Raw genomic sequence first — 20,701 nt, 5'->3', positions numbered from 1 at the left:
GTTGCATTCACCGATCGAATCGAACACGCGGAAGGAAGAGGGCCGGTTTCGGCCACCGAGAGGTACTCGGCTAAAGAGGGAAACGTCGAAAACCGACGGGCACTGTGGCGAACCGCAGTCCCCGGTGTTAGGCAGTTCATGTTGCGGCTACGTTCCGAAAAGTTTGCCAGGGAATCGCGTACGGCGGGACAGTCGTCGTTGTCGTTAGCATGATCCGTGTTGCTGCGGATTTGTACGTCAAAATTTATCGTTCAAGCCGCGTGGCACGTCTCGTTAATTATGCACGTATGCGCGCGTGATACGCGCCGATCCTGGAAAAGCCCCGGTAACAAGCTTGCTCTGCGAAGCTAGGCTCGAGCAAGTCTGGGGACGCGGAAATCAATGCCCGACGCATTCACGTCCATTTTGATGAGATTCCGTTTCATCAGGGAGACTCGACGAGCTCACAGCCCCCCTTTCGTCTCCTCATCCTCCTCTTGGTAGTAACGTGATCTATGTATCCGCGGCGGCAAGCGTGTATGAAAGTTAATGAGTCAAAAGAGGAAGAGTTTGGCGGGTCCATTAGCATCGACGCTGGTCGCTGATTAATTTTCGGAGGCGGGCTGAATTGTGCGAGGTTTGGTTGCCGAGGGAAGCACGTTTAGGAAGTTTTGGAATTACTTTTTCGATGCAAATTTTAGCGATCGCTGATGTAACGGTAATTCAATTTTTGAGAATTTTAATTGAAGATTGAAGACATTTTTGTGCCGCGAAGGATAGAGCGAATTGCAAGTCTTTTAGGTGTGCAAAGTGGTGTGAAGATGTAGAGGTAACGGCGATAATGTTTAAAAAGAAATGGAATGCGTTGAAAGCGAGAATCATCTTTTTATAGGGGAAGGCAGTAACGTGTCACCTGCAGCTGCTTCGAGCATTTCCTCCATCTAGAGCTTTAAAAATACCACTCGTTTGCACGTAATCCTTATGAAAGCCCCGTAATTTCGTAGCCTTGGGCTCCTCGCTGGCCACGATCATTCGTCATACTTACCGATCCCAAATTGGTCTTGTACAGCAGGCTGGATAGAAAATATCACCGTAATCTCCTGGATTCGTGAAGTTTTTCTGGTCGAATGCGGCTCAGTTTCAAAAATAATGTCTCCGCTCATTCTTCATAATCTCGCCATTTGCTTCTTCATTGATATATGTGCGTGCTCCAAGTACTAACATTCAGAGAAATAAAGTTCATCCCGTTTACAAAATTCTTTCTTTTAGCATTTCTTATACTAACTTAACCCTTTGCTCTCGAAATTTTTCACAGGTAAATCTTGCAGCAATTCGGAATTTTTTAAATTATCCATTTGAAAGGAAATTCTGATCTCCTTCGTTTCTATGTCACGAAACATTGTCTACGTCTCGAGAAGACCTTCGAGTGCAAATTGTTAACCTGAACTAAAAAAATGTTACAATATTCCAAATATTTCCAGACTACAATCTTCCTATTTCTCTGCTTGATCTTCTCATTCCACCCACGTCTCTAAATTTCAAATTAGCCAAATTACTCGTGTGCAATTTTCAAAAATACTCTATCCTAATTAATCCGAGATGCTGCTCCGCTAACCGTGACCTCAAGACACGAGCGCAGCGAGGTCGATTTCATTCCGGCAATTGAATCGTAGCGTCTCGGCGCTAATTCGTGGCTAGAGCCCGGGAGAAGATCGATAAGGGCGCAGGAAAATATCGGTGAGACGTATCGAAAATTGAATCGTGGCCGCTTTCGAACTCTCCCCTCGATGCACATATTGCGAGTGGCAGGGCATGTCGAATGATTTTCGGTAAACCTCTCCCGGCAGCAACAGCAGCAGCAAGCACGTTGGAACTCTGGACGTGTCATTCTGGTAATTAGATCGTATCGGGCGTAAATATACGCGTGTTCCTACAGAAAGCAAATCGTTCGGGCTCTTTAACCGCCCCATGACGCGCAGCCACGCCGCAACGCTGGCGAATTAATTAACGAGCCAGCCGCATTAATGATGTAACGTCAGGATTTACGACGCATCCGCCAACGAGGGGTCGATTTCCCTCTTTCCTACTTTTTACCCTGCGCTTCTTTTCTCTTTCCATCTTCCCTTCTTTCTCTCTCTCTCTCGCTCTCTCAATCCTTGTCGGATAGAGATTCCGTCATGGAGGAAGAGCTCGATCTGAAATTGCATCGCATTGTCCGTGACGCGGTTCCATTTCGCGATCAAGCGGCGAGCTAAACGGATACAATGACGGTAATGGCGTCGAATAAGTCTCCGGTGACTGGAGACTAATGCCGGTTGATGCATAGCGTCGTTTCTGCTGGTAATAATCTCGCGGCTGAAACGTATAATTACTTTGGAAAAATGGACGCTGCGCGGCTGGTCTGGAAAGGATCTCGTTTGTCTCAGAGTAACGAGATTAATTCAGCCCTCTTGGATACTTCGGTTCTCGGGAAATTCATTTTTCGTTTATTTATAGACGTTAAATTTTGCGAGGGAAGGATCGTGAATATTTGAAATGTTTTACTCTCTCGATGGACCCATGCTTCGGTGTTTTAAATGTAAACAGCTTCCATTTACATCTCAATTACTCGGGATCGCGTTGAATTACGTGAAATTCTGTGGAATAACAGGATTTGAGAGAATACCTTTTAACTTGCTCGTCTTTATTTCCACGGACATGTTAAATTCGTGTACGCAATAATTATTCGTATTTATGAGGATTCACACGATCCTCTTGTATTTACTCCATCAATTTAACATTCTCGATACTAATCCTCCTAGGATCATTTTTAACATGTGTGGTGTCGTATAGGTCCACGAATACGGGACTTGGATCACGGCGAATAGAATGTCTTATACTGAGAAACTAACGAGAAGCCGGAGTACAAGTTTTATGTAATTTGCTGGTAAGGTACAAGTCTCGGCTTGCGATTCTACAACAGACTCGGCAGATCGTTCTTTTGGAGTGTATGGTTTGGTGTTCGGAGGAAGACTGATTGAAAAATTGGAGGAGTGCAGAAAATGAGAGTTGGTGTAGGCGGAGTTAAAATCTGGGGGTAGAATATTGGAACGATAGAAATTCGGTGATTGCTCTTAGGATATTTGCAAGAGGATAGGGAAAGGGTAAAAGTGGGGATGGAAGTTCGAGGCGGCTGGTGTTTTGGAAAATCCCAGAAGGAGAGGAAATCGAACATCGGAGAAGGAAAAGCCTAGGTTGCTAATTAGAGGATAGGTAAAATGGGTGGTAAAAAGTATGTTACGCTGCCGTTCGGTACAAGTTTTACGGGGGGTACGCTCGTCCCGTTAATCCTCTGCGTCGAGGCTCGATCAGGGCCGTTTTATGGTTTTTTGGGAACCGTTGTTCCGTACGGAACAAGCTCTGCAAGCTCTGAATGAACAAACGTACTAAATTCACAATTACGAACTTCATCTGATGATCTACACAATTCTCGTTTATTTAACCCGTTTACACTTTCGACACTAATCCTCCTAGGATAACTTTACACCTGTTCATCTCTACTTCCGCGAAAGCTCCGAACGAATAAACATATTAAATTCCCACAGACAATTCACAGTTACGAAGTTCATCCGATGATCTACGCGATCCTCTCGTATTCAACCCATCAGTCCAACCTCTCCTAATTTCGACACTAATTCTCGATCCTAAAATTCCTCCATTAAACCTCACACCTACACGAACTCTCCGTCCAAGCTATCCTTCCGCGTACACACACTAATTCGCTCGTCCATAAGCTGTTCGAGGCAACACGAACCTTCCAACCAACCGATTCTTCAGTCCTCACTCCAAGTTACGTCCATAACTCGGTTCCTGCGGGGCGACGAGCGGTAATTAGCAATCGGGCAGCACCCTTTCCATCATCCTAACGTCACGCAACATCACTCGCCGTAGTTGGTGGGCGGTACATTAAATGTACCGCGAGTTATTAACGACGTTTTGGCTTCCTTGGGCGCGATTTCGTGTTTCCGCCTGAAGCGGATTCCACACCGCGTTACGGTGGAAGAAAAGGGAAGGGTTGGTTGGAGCGTGTTCGACGAACTGCGAACGAACGATAACGCTCGTGGGCCACCTGCGTCTCGCACGACTTCGCAGAAGTCGGCGACGTTTGGGGGGACGACCCTTTTAAGTGGCGACAAAGGTACTGCGCGCCCGCTCCTCCCCTTCTGCTTGGCTCACCCTTACGTAATATCTTGCCTGCTAGTCGGATCGCGAGCCACCCTCCTTTTTTATCCTCTGATTCCTTCTTTCTCGCTCTGGCTTGTGCCTTTTTGTTTCTTCGCCGAAGGATATTTTCAAGGGTTCGGTACGCGTTAATGGACGATTTAGCGTTGCGTGCCTGACTGCCTGACCGAGGGGGGTGAGAGGTAAGGGAGCTTGTCCTTCTTTCGCGGATTTTTCTCGTTGATACCTCGCGCTGCTCGTGTCGAGGCTGCTTGGAAGGTGCGTGAAAGGGTAAAGGATGAAAGTTGGGGTAGAAATGAGAACGAGTGGGGTGATTTTGTTCCAGGCTTTAATGGATTGATCGGGAAGGTTGTTTAGGCGTGTGTTTAGAAATGTAGGCGTTTGACGGTGGAGGTGCGTCGATGATCGAGTTGGAAGGTGTTAGGGAATATTTTTCTGAATTTCATTCTCGCGATTTTTACGAGACAGTGTGTTATACAATATTTTTTTAATTTTGGTATTAACACGTTTATTGTTTGCTGAACCACGTATCGTTCAGGATAGTTGGAAAGTAGTCTTCACATTTTTATGAAAATAATTAAATTAACAATGTTATTCAAATGTGAAACATGTATCCTAAAGGAAGTGAGATAATTTGTCATTTTTGTAGACGATTAAGTTCATTTAACTTTGTAGACATACTTCGTGGACACAGAACGTGTTAAATCTTTATGATTCCTAACTCTATACAAACTTTCCCAAACTTGCTCCACTAATTCCTGCTCTATAACTTCGAACTAACACCTAGCGATCGACTGACGATTTTCAGAGAGCCATTACGGTATAGTCAGATTAAACTGAAATAAAACACCTTCGTAAAAGAACCTTGCATACACAATGAAGTTTATTTACCTAGCTGTTCATACTTATTTCCAAAAAATTGCATTACACAACTACATCTTTTAGTAAATCAATTTTATTTCAATTTAATCTGCGTATCCCACAACAGCTCTCTGAAACTTGTCACATTCCATTACCCACTACAATCTACCCCCGAAATCTCCCCTTTTCGCCATATCCACCTGTCAGTCATCCGTACCAATACTACCTTAGAAATACCCCAATAGGAAAAATGAAAAAAAAGAAATCGTTCGAATGCATCCTGCAGCGTTTTCACGCTCTGTCCTGTGTACGTTCCGTGAAACGGTTCGGTGTTGTCCATTGAAAGGCCTGCTTGCTGTCGCTCGAGCACACGAATATCCCGAACGGTTCACAGCTGATCGTGACGAGCTGCTGGCACGGTGTACGGCGCAGGGGGGCGGATTTTAATAAACCGGAAGCTTATTGTGCGGTCCGTTCGGCTGTTCGGCTGTCTCTGGCGACTACAGAGACGCTATCAGAGAGGAAAAGAGAATGAATACTGCTCCGGCTCCTCTGTTCACCGCGACAGCGAAGAAGACAGCGAAGCGACAGCCCAGCCGTGTCGAGTTAGAAGAGCGAAGAGGGGTAAAAAGGGGTACGGGGGGCCAGGGATGGAGAACGAGGAAAGAACTCGAGCCTCGGGGGCTGCATTGTTGCAGTGCCGGTGATTACGACTGGCAAGCGAACTCCTTCCACTTTTGTCTCCTTCTTTTTTGCAAGCAAGTTCACCGAGTGGTTCCGCCCAGTCGAGATGCCCTCAAGGTCCCGTGTCTTGTTATCACCCTGGCCTCGTGTCTCCTCTTTAAGTATCGTGCCTTTTCCTACGATCTGCTTGATTGCGTCGTTAAAGCCGAGGTCGTAGTGGCCATTGCTGCCTACACGCCACTTCTTCGTCTTCTTCTCTGATCCTCTATCCTCTCTCCACCTGCGATTTCTCGTTCGCCGTCTGGAAAACTTGCCGGTCAGATATTTTCCAGCCACTCGAGGGCTTGTTTCGCTTGGAGTTTAGGTTGTTTAGGCCCGCTCTGAGCAAGGTTTCGCCCTCTCCGAGTGGAGTTTCGCTGGATCCGTCGGGAAGAGGTCTGACAAGGTATTGATACCGAGTAACGAGGGATTTCGTACGTCGTGTCAGGTTGGATCTCTTTCTTGATACTCTATTGGCATTCTAATCAGTTTCGGCTATAAGACCGGTATTAACACCTTTTGAAATTCTGACCACAATCCTCCGGGTGAACTGAAGTAGCCAGAAATAAAACCTCGTAGCGTGTTTTCCATCCTCCTTCGTAACCTACTTCCACTTGACGCGCTGAAGAATGAAGCCTCCCTGTACAACTTGACACCTGACCTTTTCTCACTTCCTTCTTCGTCACTCCCCGGCGATTGCATCGATATCGACATCCGTCGATACACTTGATGATGTAATTCTCGAATACATTTCTTCCTCCTTAATTGTCGCTCGATATTCAATCAAAAATACCGAATATCCATCAGAACAGAAGGCAAGCTTACCAAATTGATCTCTCGTAAGAGATCTCGCCTCGTTAACGTCGCTACCAGAGTGAAACTTGGATTCTCCGGATAAAGAGGCGTTTCCTGTTGAGCTCCGTTTAACGAGAATCCAGGAGGGTCGCGCTGTCGATTCTCGGGAAATCTCTAAGGCGACTTAGAAACAGGACTCTTACAGCCGTGACGACGCGACGGCAGGAAGCGTTCGACGTCTTTCTCGAAAACTCCGCGTTCAGCGTGGGAGAGGAGCGAAGGGGGAGGAGGTTTGAGGATGGCCCGAAGGAGGAACTTCTAAAATCAATTAGCAGCCCCTTAGGCGATGGGGTTCCGTTCCCGCGACTGTGGAAGGACCCTCTCCATCATAGGATAAGGGGTGATAAGGAGGGGTCGACGTTTATCCCAATAGAGAAACCGGCGGAACAATCACGCCGTTTCTACGAGTATCTACACGCTCGGTAGAGGGGTGAAGAACGATTCTGTGTGGGTGGAAGAGAGAGGGTGTGTGGGTGTGCGTACGTGCGTGAGCACGGGTACCTGCAAGGGTTGCAACAGCGTGGTTCAACCCTTCCGTGAGACTAGTAACGTCCCGTTGCTGCGGGCTGCTGAGATTATTGTGAGACGACTCAGCCATCGAAGGTAATGGACGCTTTCCATCACCGGTTAAACGCCTCCGTGTGAGACTGCCCTCGAGGAATGTCCTGTTTTACGACTTTTTCTTCCTGCTACTGGTACTTCTTTTTTTTTATATCATTATTAGTGTTGTTGTTTATTAGCATTCAACAGGTGTACGTCCAGTGTACATGTACGATACAAATTAGCGTGTGTGAGACAAACAATCATGCAGGACTCGTGATCATGTTATGTACATCTATTTTGTCATACCACTCTTTAAATTAATAGTAGACGAATGTTGTTTTATTCAAATTTTGTAACGGTGCGTGAAGATTAATAGAAATTAGGGAGATGCTAGATTATTTGAAGAGAAATATGTTTGAACGGTGATGATCGAGAAATTTATAGAATCGTGAAATTTCAAAGAGGTGGCTAGTGATAAATTACCGATAATACTACACTCGTTCGATAAAAATTAGAAACTTCGAGACTTCGAGGGTCAATAATTTTTGTACTTCTTACTTCGCATAAATTCCAATATTTTATCGAATTTATTTTAGTCCAATTCACAATAGCAATTTCGATAAAACAAAAAGGGTCGCGTTGTTGGAGCTCTCGTTACTTCCGCACGCGATCGATGATCACATCGTTCGTTCCCCTCGCCGCTGAACAAACCGAAGCTTACCAAAAAAATTCATATTCGTAGGGCGGTCTTGCCGTTGGGAAAAAGTTAATTATTTCTCCCCAGCGCGGAGGCGTCGAGAGCAATCTCCACACTCGTCTAACGCATTCATCCCGGAGAATTCGTGTATTTCATCTGGAGGAGCGTTTTCAACTTTTACCTGGAGGGACGTTTCCGAGGGGGGGAGGACCGCGGCTCGTGAGACGTTTAAGCGTTCCCCACGTCCTGCTGAGAACTTTAACGATCGTCTGTAATTCGTCCACCTGGAGTTGGGAGTCCATTCGACCCAACGAAGAGACACGCAACGCTTGGACAAAGTTTCTCGAGATCTTAGGGACGATGGCTGGTCCGTCCTAGCGTTCGTATAATTGAGCATCGCCTCCTTTCCACGCAACGATGACTCCTCGTCCCTTCGGAAATGTACGAGTTGAAGACGACGCGGTCCAGCTGGCTTTGTTGAAAGTTTTGCTCTCGAAGAGGAGAGGAGTTGCGTGGAGGACAGGAAAATTGGGAAAGAAGAGGTGGAGAGTGACTATTCACGTGAGATGTATATGTACGTCAAGAGTTGCAAGATCAGTTTGGAAAATCTGTGTCTTTGTCTATTTTAATCGAGATTGAAATCCAGGTACACGTTAGATTTGGTGATACTAAATTTCTGCTGTTTGAGTATAGGATACCTGAGAATTATGACAATGACACTTTTAACTTTCCTTGGGCAAACATATTTTTTTACACTTTGTAGGCAAATTGGGTAGTTTGTGTGCAAGTCTAATTTTTTTACCGTTTTAAGCTTTCAGAAAATTGGAAAAAATTCTGGAGTACTTGTCAAAGTCTCTGCTATATTTATTATACAATTGTTCGTTAAGTCAAATGTTTAGAATTGTTCTCAATAGAAGTAAAAAATCCTTTGAAAGAAATTATTGAGTGGAATTTCACTTGGGTTGTCAAAGATCTACAATGCCTAATAAGTGTTAATAATAGCAAATGTTAACCCTTTACTGACGTGTGTCTGCTCTCAGCCACCTCGATGGAGAACTATAAAATATCATTTTTATATAAAATGAAACCACATATTATTGTGTTAAGCATTATAATTTAGTGCTTGCACGATAAAATTTCATTTCGACTTAGTACTCATGTCTCGGTAAAATACGACTGCAAAGGGTTAATAATAATCTAGATTATCAATTACAATGCACGAACTAAATAAAAATTTCTTTCAACAACCTCTGCTACTTCTCTAAAAATTTTAAAAGTAACTCGTCACATCATTGTCACATCGAACGAAGCAACGTCGAGTGAAGTCAAACAGGACTGCAGCGACCTATTAGAACTACGAAATAACAAGGAGCAGGCTGGATATATTATCCGAAAACCTATTTTCCAGTGTACAATGGATGAAATTGGGGATGATTAAATAGAGACGTAATATTCACGAGCGTTCTTTCATCTCCGCGAGGGTAGAGGGACTCGTTAAAGAACCTTTGTCGGTTGTTCTGGATGGGTAGAGATGGGAGACGGATAGAAGGAGATCGACGGAAAGGCAAGAAAGACGGGCTAAGTCTAAAGATACCGGCCGATTAGAGACCGTTGTGACAACCCCTAGTCCAGTTTCTTATTGCATAGACCCGTTTCCACTCGTTCTACAAGAGGAGCGGGGAGTTCTCTCTTCTCCAGACTTTGAGGCGAGTTTCACTCTCTCTCTCTTTGAAGAGCCACGACCCTTCGTGACCCTACAAGGGTTCCGCAGGACGCGACAAAAAGGCCTGTGGTCCTTCTGGTGGCACATTTCTGTCCGATTGGAAGGACCAAAGGACACGGAAAGGACCGAGGGACACGCGGATCCGTTTAAATGGAGACGGAGGGACTACCAGACGTGTCCTTCGAACTTGCGAAATCACGGAATTCTTAGCTTCGATCTTCTTTTACTTCGTTTCACTCCTCCGCTCTTCACTCCCCGCTGACGTTCCACGATGTTTGTTCCCAGTGATACTCTGGATTGACTGATTCCATCTCGATTAACTCGAATTCTCCTCTGTACGTTTCTCCTCGAGCTTTCTTTGGAGGAACGACAGGGAACTTGGAAGGGGAAATGAACGGTGCGAGGATGAACATTTGTGTTTGCTAGAACTTTATTCGAGATTCTGGTACAGCGCTTCTGTCTTATACTACAGCTGTTTCTTGCTCGGCGGTTCACTTGCTTCTGAATCTCTCGCACGTGGCACTCTTTCTCTACGCTCACTTCACACTTTCTGTCAGTCAACACATTCACTCAGTAATTATCCTACATTCTCTCATCAGTCATACCACTTCATACCACATTTCGTGTGTTATTTCACTGAAAAATTTGTGAAATTGAACATCGAAAGTAATGAATTTATTTAAAAGTGTGTTCTAAAATATTATCTTGATTTTCGATGCATGCTTGCATTCTTGTGTTAAATGATACTATTGACTTCCTCTCCTTGTCATATGCATACAGCAAGTAGTTCACAAGGAATTCGCATTTGTATTGGATGATTGGAAAAGTTCGCGCCCGATTTGAAAATAAAACACAATCGGTGTGTGCAAAAGCAGATTTCGTTCGAAAGTGAAGTGGAACGAAATGAATAATTACTTGAAAATAAAACACAAGCGGTGTATCTTTCGATAGGAACGTAACATCTGTGCCGAAGCCGACAAGGTTCTCGGGCACGAACTTCTGCAATCGTCCAATAGATTAAAATTCGACAAGTTTATTTGACAGCGAATAAATTCCGAAATATTTTTCACATTTTCCCACGTAAGAAACGGAGTTACTTCCTAAGTCGAAGATAGAAAATTCTGCAAAATCAGGAACGTCTCTGAATCCATACATCAGCAATTCGTCTTCCAGCTTTTCTATCTTTATGCTCCATTACCCCGAAGCATTCAGGATCGCGACAATTTTTCAACTCTTCAGACGTCGCGGAACGTTACCCCAGGGACTGACTAATATAACCCAACGAACGAAGAAAAACGAGCAGTCGCGACTCTCGATTCGACGCCTCCGAAGCGAACCACACTGCCAATTCAGGGGACCATCGAGCACGTGGTTGAGGAAAACGATGTTGAATAGCTTCTAGGGTAAGTTCGGTCTCGTGTCCAGCAGCTGGCCTTTCTCCTTCGTGATACTTTAACGCGTTTACCTTGTACCAGCTCGCTGGCTATATATCTACACGTGCAAAGATGAACATTTTCTTCGTTTCGGCGAGATTTCGAATTCGAGGCCCATCACTCGTCATCGATCACGATTAACTTCTTTCTTATATTTCTTGCTTTACTCTTGACAGGATTCGTTAGGGAACACTCTGTGGGAGAGATATGGGGAGGTGTTTCGTAGTGTTGTCGTAATTGGCGCTAAAAGTAGAGGAAGAAGGATGAAATAGCGGATACTGACGAATTTTATCGTGGAATTGTCGATTTGGGGATGAATTTTCACGGGAGAGATAGAAATGTTATTGGAGAGAACGATGAAAATATTGATAGAAGAGTTAGGTTCTAAAAGTTGATCTGGTATGGAAATAAAGTGGATGTATTCGACGAGCAGGTTCCAAGTGGATAAGTTCGAGGGTGAGATCGTTCCTCGATTCGAGTTTTCTTTCCGGATTATCCGCATCTTCTCGCGGGGAATCGAGCAAATATTTTGACGAATCTAAATCCTCGGCGCGCTGGTGACTAATGGCCACCCTCGAAACCTGTAATCTCTGAATCCCTCGCTCATTTGCAATTCTTTTAAATAATATCGCACCTGATACCTAATAATTTCTATCTACAAACATATTCGTCTATCCAATTTCACGATATATATTATTTTTATACGAAGTTACGACGTGATCAACGATCTCTAGATCTCTACATAGAATCTCTGTGTGATCGGTGTACCTCGAGAAAAAAATGTTCAAAAGTCCGATCACGCGGTGAATTCTTTTACACCGCAGAGTTTACGTGCCTCGATTCAGATGCAAATCAGCCTATGAGCTGCTAAATTTACAGTTTACTAACGAGCGTTTAGGGATTCTGTGCAGGCATCAGAATCAGGACCCTTAGCTATTCAAGTCGTAACCCTTCCAAGTTAAGGGTTAATTATGTCATCGCGATCGATCTGTTTGCGTGATTTCACTGTTTCTCAATTCACCGTCCCGTTCAAACAGACTGACGTATTTGTCTCCGCTATATTTTACGATTTTCTCAAGTTGAGATACGTGGTTCCAAAGTTGTGCTTGAAATGACGTATTATCGCTGCTATGTTTTACGATTTTCTCAAGTTGAGATACGTTCCAAAACTGTGCTTGAAATTCTTATTACCTTCGTCTTTTTTTCTTTCTTATTAGGTGTTGCGCACGTAAGGTTTGTTCATTCAGTGGGTTCAATTAAAATAGACGCGACGAAATAATAGAGGTATGCCTCGCGAGGGAATTATGGAGCGTTTAACACCGTGTTTTATAGCCGCTGTCTTCAGTGGGTAAATAGCTCTGAGCATTTCGTCCTCTCGTAGAACACGTTCTTTGCATAGTTAGAGGAATGGTATTGTCCATTCTGCAGTTCTATCAAAATTTTATCAAACTCATGGACTGCTGGTATATTTCACGTGATTTACGTCGAAATATCAATTATACTGCCCTAGCGCGAGCTATGTTACGAAGTTCGTATAATTTTAATGCTTCTATGTGTCCGGCCACATTGTTCAACTTTGTATTAGCCATCAAATTTAACGTCTAAAACGTTGGACGTTTCATGTTTCGAATATTACATTTAGCGAAGAAAACTTTTGCAATTGTTTATCGCTTATTATTGGTACTTTGCACTTTACGAGGTTTCTAAGAAAAATTATTAAAAATTGTTGACCCTTTCGTTTATCAATTTCTTCATTTATTTTTGGCATCGCTGCCGACCAGAATGCACCAGACATTTGACTTTCACGAAACTGTTGATTTTCTTTATTTTTACGCTAATTTTTATTTCAGATTAATTAGAATATGAGAATTATTGAGAATAATTCTTAAATTATTCGCGCTGTTTAATCACGCGTGACGTAGGTAAATACTTAGTACTTGCGTGAGGCTCGCACTAATGGCCAAAAGTGTGGTACCAATGGGCGTTGTAAGTCACCCAAAAATTTCCAGAAGGAACTGGTACAATTTTGAGAATTTCTTAACGAATTCTTTTTCCATTCAAATCAATCGAAGTGAGAAAAATTACTATCGATCTCTACAGCATCGAAGGGTTAAGTACGAATATCGACAACCTGAGAATTTAAAAAATGTCTTGTTTAACACGTTGTTGACCTCGGGGGGCCTCAAATATTTAGAATAATTAAAGTAAAACGAACATCGTCGACTAAAAATTTCGAACATCATAGCCAACTAGACATTATTCCGAATTAAATAAAACAAAAATAACAATAATAGAGCATAATTAGCATAGAATTGAAATGATTAAAACATGCAAATCTGGCGTGGCAATCAACGTGTTAACAAAAAATGGTAATGGTTGTACTAGCTGTACTAATACTACTAATTCGAGACCGATCGCGCTATAAACGGCGTGCAAAATGACAAGTCATACGAAGACTGGTGTGGAAGAGGGGACGGTAAACGCGGAATGACCAGTTGGAAAGTCACAGGCAAATCGCGAAGGGGGTCGTGGGTGGCCCGTTTCCCCGGGGCAAATTTCCGATTTATTCAAGCCCGCTCCCGAATACTTGGGAGCCCATAAAGAGAATGAATGGGATTGTGGCGGTTGCAGCAATGCTTAGGGCTGCTTTAGGGGTTCATGAAATACGCGCTCGCTACCCTCTTTCGGCTTTGCTCTCTGTCTCCCCGCTCCTCCTTCTTTCACAATCTCTCTAACCGTTCCCTCTAAACTCGTCCAAATCTCCTTTTCATTAATGCTATTTCTTCGCGGACAACCTTTCATCCTCTCCTAGTTACCTTCAATTCTCCACTCTTTTTTATCTCTCCTTTCCCTCGACTGTTCCCCGCGACCATGTGTGCACGTCTTTATCGAATCCTCCTCGTCTCTCGCTTCCGTTCATTTAACTCCCCCGCACAGTTTGCTCCCCTTGCTCCGCCGCCGCGAATCGAAACTCTTCGCTCCGCGGGGTGGCCGAGCGATATTACCATGAATTTACATAGCCTCCGCTCCGAACTTGGAACATATTGCGCGGGCTTTGATTTATGCGAAACATTTGCTAAATATCCCTGCTTAATCTCGGCCACGCGGAATGTGCCGCCTCTCCGCGGAACCAGAACGCGCGTTTTCGTCTCCTTACGAGGAGATCGCCGAGGGTCCGGACGAAATCCCCTTCGACCAAGGGGGACCATGATTTCACCCTAGCACGCGCCCGCCCGCCTTTTTTCTCTCCGCGAGCTCGATGAACGGAATTAACACTCGTGTATTGGCTCGATACCACGGGGAATGGAACTTTGAAGAGGACCGTTGCCGATTCTGCTCTTTTTCTCTCCGTGCTTTTTGTTCGGCGTTCAGTGGATTATAAGGACAGGTAGCTTGTCGAGTGTAATTTGTTTTTCTTTCCTTTTTGTGCTGAGGAGGTTGGTACTTTAGGGGAGGTACGTTTTCTTTAATGGAATTGTAGCGTTTTGTAAGTGTTGTTTTTTTTTTCAAGTTAGAGATACTTGGATTTTTTGATTTGTTTGTAAATATGTATTAGGTGTAGAAATTAATTTTTTCAAAGCCGCCGAGTTTCTGTCGCGATGGTATTTGCGAGCTGCCAGAAAAATGGCGAAGGTCATCGATTGTAACCTGTTAACTGTGTTAGTTTCTCAAGCAGAAATGTATTATACCTAGCTTATAATAAAAAGTTAATAAAAACTGTAATTAATTGCTTCACTTTGGTTCTTGAAAATGTGAATGTGACGTACTTTATATTTAATATAGGCGTAATTGCACATTTTTTGACCATCTGCTAAATCCTACTCTTCCCAAATCCTGCAATAAGGCACGTAGCAACAATAAAGACATTTGGCCAACCGATGTCGCAGCACCGCGTAAGGAAAAGGTTTCCATTCACTTCCACTTCCGGGATTTTAGTCAGCATGAATTACCAGATCTACCGACTTTATGACTTTATTGTCTACTCCTCTCGCCAGCTCGTCACTCCCTACCATCAGCTCACTTCTTCCACACCGACAATCCTAAAAGTCAAAATTTGCCAACCTCCACCAATCGTCATCTCCACTTGAAACACACCTACAACCACACAAATATACAGAGTGTCACCCGGAAATGGGGGGTTGCTGGGGTGACTCTGAACAACTTTTTCCTTTACCAAAATGTTGTTTGAAGCTTCATTTTTGAATTATTAACGAAAAACACTGGCCAATCAGAGCGCGCGTAGAGCTCGCGCTCAGGGACGGAGAACAGAGGCTCACCCGCGCGCGATCGAACAAATGCGTACGCGTCACTTCTCGGTTATCGATCGCTGTCAAAAAAATTTCACTTTGCACCGCTATTTTTATAAGGCTTAGAGAAATGGGTTTTTGCCGTCATTCCGACATTTGTATAAATTTTTGATAAAACTGCAATTAGTTGGAATCGTGAAGAAAATAGCGAAGGTCTGAAAATAACCTCTGTTCTTCGCCCCTGAGTGCGGGCTCTACGCGCGCTGTAATTGGCCAGTGTTTTTCGTTAATAATTCAAAAACGAAGCTTCAAACTGTATTTTGGAAAAGGAAAAAGTTGTTCAGAGTCACCCCAGCAACCCCCCATTTCCAGGTGTTCGAGGAGTTACGGGACACCCTTTATACTCAACCACCACCACATTTTCTCAGTTAGTATAAATCCGTCACACATAACGACAACTATACACCATTTCCTTATTATATTTATGGTAAAAATTTGACTAGTTTAATTACACGATAAGTGTAAAACTTGTCGAGACATTTTTAAACCCAACCACCCTTCTCCAAATCGATTTGCGTGATTAGTTTGACGCGGACCATCGTTCCACTAAAAATCGTCAGTCACACGATACGCGAACGGTACATAATAATATAGTTAACCCCTTAACGATTATTCACGTGTCTCTCACGTGCACAAATAATATTCCATTAGTGCAATTTTGGAAAATCATCTTTTTCACTTTCTAGAATATATTGCATTATCTTTTCTATTACGGCTAAAACATGAATTACAACATTATAAATAATTATTTCTGTACGCCCAGGTAAAAATTAGAAAAGTATCGAAATTGAGAAAAATCGGAGCGTTAAGGGGTTAAAGATGAATAATCTCACGATAAACAATTCCTTGGGTTCTAAGTATAATATTTCTGAACCAATAGTTAGAATTAACTAGTCTTCCACACTTAACAATATTAAAGAAAGTATTTTTTTTTTACATGCAATAATGATATCGGTGTTAAAATAAGATCAGGTTAAGTTAATTAGCTTACTCCGTGTCAACTGTGCTCCAGAAAGCTAATTGCGGTAACACAGTCCGGAGCAATTAATTTTGACAAAAATCCTCTGTAACTCGTACTCGCGCGAACAATAAAGGTAAACATTCCCGAAAGTTATATGGATCGCGGTTTTTCTCGACCTGAATATTAATGGAACGACAGTAATAATCTCCATTGTTCGGTTGGTTTCCGTTCGCGCAACCTTTTTCTTTCTTTACGCGGTGCACCACGTTGCACTCGGGTAATTTCTAACGAAGGAACTCCTATTATTTCGGGGGATAAAAGCGTCGAGTAACGCGGCCACTTCATAAATGTCGGTCCTCGACAGGGAGAGAGAACTCGCCGGTTCTCCACAGCCTCACTCGGACACGAGCCGCTTGTGAAATTCCAACCGCGGCGCGCCGCGAAGATTTATGAGCGAGCAAATCACTTTCCAAGACGTCAGCAGCGTGAGAGGGATCTATTTAAACGAGGCTTGTATAAACATTCGAGGGACGATGATTTATTATCCGTCTTCATGAAAATTCCGCTTCGTCCTGCGTATATTAAAATCAAGCTCCCAAAGCGGGAAAACGAGTGCTTCAAGGAAAACTGTATTAGGAACAGAGAAGTGGGAGAATTACGATATTTCCTGTGAAAGTAGTACACGCTTGTGAACGGAGTGTTAAGAATGGAAAAATAACGCGCCTTAAATGCCAGGGATTAGAACGTAAAATCCTTTTACCACAATTCTTCCTACAACATTCTCACAATTGAGCTGTTGAAAGCGTTTTAACTTTTCCGATACTTTTAAAACCACGCGGCTCAGAGTTGCTGTTCTTTAACAAAATTACTCGAGCAATCTTTTCTTTGTTTATATCGAATCATTTTTGCGGTAAACTTTGATATTCGGTATTTTATTTGCAGTAATTATCGACCGTCTCTAACTCGTTTACAAGGTTTAATATACGAATACAGAACGTGGAACGAAGATAAGCATCGAAATGATAGAAGTGGATTAAAGTAGAACTTGGGGATAGACGTAGGAAGACAACGAAAGAGGAGAATAGAATGCAGCAACCGGGGGGAATGTAAACTTCTCTCCCTGGTGAATATCGCAGGGAAAAAATGGCGTGACGTATCTTGCTACACTTCTGCCTGCCCAAACAAGTATAATTTGAAACGGTGAAACGCTACCCCCTTTGGCTGCAGGCTATTTGGCGGTTTCTCCAGATTCCATTGACCGTCCAAGCACGATGGCCAGTCGGCCTAGTTCGCATTTGGCTTCCTCCTCCTCGCAGAAAGGGAAGTATTTCTCTTCTCTGCATACGGGGGATGATACTTAGCCCCGAAGCCGGCCAAGTATACGAAACACTATGCCACTTAGCATCAATTTCGTGATTTGAAACGGGGGTTCTTCCTCGTGTTTCCCTTGGCCAATCGACCTGATTGTACGATTTCTTCCAACTAGAAACGTTTATATTCGTAGTACCCTATGTTTTTTAAGGAATCAAATTTTTGACGTAGATATTCTTAGTTATATTTGTATTCTGACTAGTTGGATCAGTATTATTGTGTACAATTTGCACGAAAAGCTAGTAACTCTATCGGACTGTTTAACTCTTGTCTTATGAACGTTACCCTTTTGCACATTTTCTCACTTTTTAGTACGCTATGTTTCTTAAGGAATAAAAGTTTCCATGTAAATATTGTTAATTGTGTTTGTAATCTGATCACTTGGATCAATATTATTATGTGTAATTTGAAGTAAAAACAAGTGACTCCGTCGGACTGTTTAACTTTTATGTTAACAACAGGGTACCTTTTTGGTAGTACCTTTAAAGTAGACAATTGTGATTATTGACGAAAGGGTTAAAACTAAGGTTAAAATGAATCAGACATACACCCGAACACAAGCTTCTCCCAAGCTGAACGCACAATTTCCCACAAATCCATCCCAAAAGACCAAAAGAAAAAAGGCAGAACACTTAAGAATAATTCTGATCACGTGCTTCCATCAGCCTGATTCGCAACTCATCGACATCGTCGATCATTAAACGCCTCTCGTCTTCCTTCACCCTCTCCGCTTATACCTCCAGAATCGTGTGCGAACGCGCGGATATCAGCTTGTCCCGTCCACTTCCGATTTCGTCCAATCCAGAACAAGTCTTGCGCGCCTCTCTCTCTCTCTCTCCCCCTCCTTCCACCCACACTCTCTGCACGGCGGCTCGCCTTTTTTTGTTTTGTTTCATTTCCCACTTCACATATTCATACGGCACTCTTTGCTTACGATAAATGCGGACCATTTGCATGTAGAGTCTCCGCTCTGGAACAGACCCCGTTCCCTTGCCACTCGCTAACCCTCGTTCACTCCATCCTCTCGCATCTGTCTCTCTCCGACCCGATAGGTTGGGTGGCCCGGTCTCTCCCTGGGGCGCTCGCTTCGTCCACCCCTCCGCGGCTCAACTCCAGCGCGATAAGCCGCCCCCGGGGATCCGCGATTGTCTCGATTTATATGCATGCACAGACGTAGGTGGTGGGCCGTGGCTGCCTCTGCTCTCTGACTGCGGCCACGTTCTGTCGTACGGCTCGAGAGAGGAGGAGGAGGAGGAGGGAGGAAGGAGAGGGTGAGAAGACAAGGGTGGTACCGGAGGGGTGGAGTAGATGCGACCATCAATAGATCGATTCTCCAGGCAGACAGTAAATATCGCTGATGAGCTGGTCCAGTCGTCGACGATTGGGACTTAGGGCAGGGGGTTGAGGGGTGGTTCGGGTGCTTACCCTGCGATTTGTCGAGTGGCAGGAATCCTCGCGCTACTCAGCACTATACCGCTGCCTCCATGCACAGTCCACCCACCCATCCTTCCCGTTCTTCCTCCCCCGCAGTTTTAGTCTTTATCCTGGCTATTCGACCATTCTTTATATTCTCGCGATTTTTGTTTTTGCGTTCTCCTCTCCATTGGAGATTTTGCGAGGCGACGCGTCCTTGGGAGGGCGAACGTTGCAGGGGATTAACGCGCTGCTCCGGTAATTTTTTTTTCTTTTTTTCTTTCTTCCTTCTTTTTGGTCAGTTCTTTCTGCCGCGAGCGGCAAATTGTTGCGAACGAGGGGCTTCCTGCGTGCGTGGGAGACTGCCCGAACGATTATCCGAATTAATTCGGAAATGTCCCCTTAATGACCGGTCCGGCAATATTTTTATTCCGCTTCGGTTGGAGATCGAGGGTGAGAGCTGTACTAAGTATGATGGTTAGGGTAATTGATTTCGGGTGCTGTAATTTTGTTGGAATTGTTTAGAAGTGTTGTGTAAATACATGTTTTTATCGAGAACCTTGCTGGGTAACGTGGTCAGTTTTAGCTATTCTGTGGACCCCTTCTTTAGTGTGTAATTAAAGGTTAGATCATTTTCAACTTGATACTTTTTATTTCTCATAGTTGAAACTATTCTACTACATCCTAGAATTTATCTAGTTTAACCCTAGAGCGGTCTTCGTTTTGACTATACACTTAAGACTTTTGGGTGAAAAAGGACCTAAGACCTTATGTGTAATAATTTTAGTTTCCAACGCGACACATGAACCTAGACAATAAACGTTTAAAATAATGTAAACTTGATAACAGCAAAAATGACTAAAAATATAAAAAGGCGGAGGGTCAAAAAAGACCCGAAGACCGCTCTAGGGTTAAACTGCTGGACCTTTGAGTATGTAATTAAAAGTTAGATTAAATTATTAACAACTCATTTTTTAACCTGATACTTTTTCTAGTCACAGTTATTCTACTATCTGCATAGATTAATTATTTCCCAAAATTGTCCCATTTTACACTGTCGGAGGAAGGAAGATTATTCCAAATGCATGGACCCTAAGAAATACATTATATCATCCTAATAATTAAATACATCTTCATAGAGCATTTCTAGAAACGAATCTGCAAAGTTTCGAACTGACTGCTTGACTAATTCATATTTTATAAAATTTCGAATAATAGCGCGTCCACAAAAGGTCCCAACCCCTTTAACAAGTTAAATTTTTATGCACTCCGGCGGAAATTTTATTATAGCGATGAAACACAGGAACACAATGCGTATGTACTTTATTACCCTTTTGCTTGCAGGTTTCCCTGTGCGACGATTATAGCCTACCAGTCGATTTCGTGAACAAAAGACGTCCTGCGAGCGCTGCTGCTGCGACATCCACGGTGCAGTGGGCGCTACCGAGTCCTACCGTTGAAAACGTGAGTAATACAGTAAATTCTCTACAAGAGTCAGTAAGTTTGGATTCTACAAGTGACAGTATAGATGGTTCTACGCCTAGGTCTGCCTTATTGCTGCGCCCATGTTATCTCGCTCTCAGTCAGTCAAGCGTGTAACGCTACACCAGTCGA

The 20,701-nt window shown here is 43.5% G+C and overlaps 1 protein-coding gene across 1 annotated transcript in view; it reads left to right on the top strand.

The window, feature by feature from the left end:
- LOC108578691 overlaps positions 1 to 20,701 on the top strand; it is a 181,251-nt gene that overhangs the window by 89,811 nt on the left and 70,739 nt on the right. Inside the window, 1 exon segment of the mRNA XM_017942069.1 lies at positions 20,432 to 20,551. Coding sequence (XP_017797558.1) covers positions 20,432 to 20,551 — 120 coding nt within the window.

Source organism: Habropoda laboriosa, unplaced genomic scaffold (genome assembly GCF_001263275.1).
Source record: "Habropoda laboriosa isolate 0110345459 unplaced genomic scaffold, ASM126327v1 scaffold28, whole genome shotgun sequence".
In the NCBI taxonomy this organism is placed as follows: domain Eukaryota; kingdom Metazoa; phylum Arthropoda; class Insecta; order Hymenoptera; family Apidae; genus Habropoda; species Habropoda laboriosa.
The sequence above is the reverse complement of the archived record's forward strand: the minus strand, read 5'-3'. Positions and strand labels throughout refer to the sequence as shown.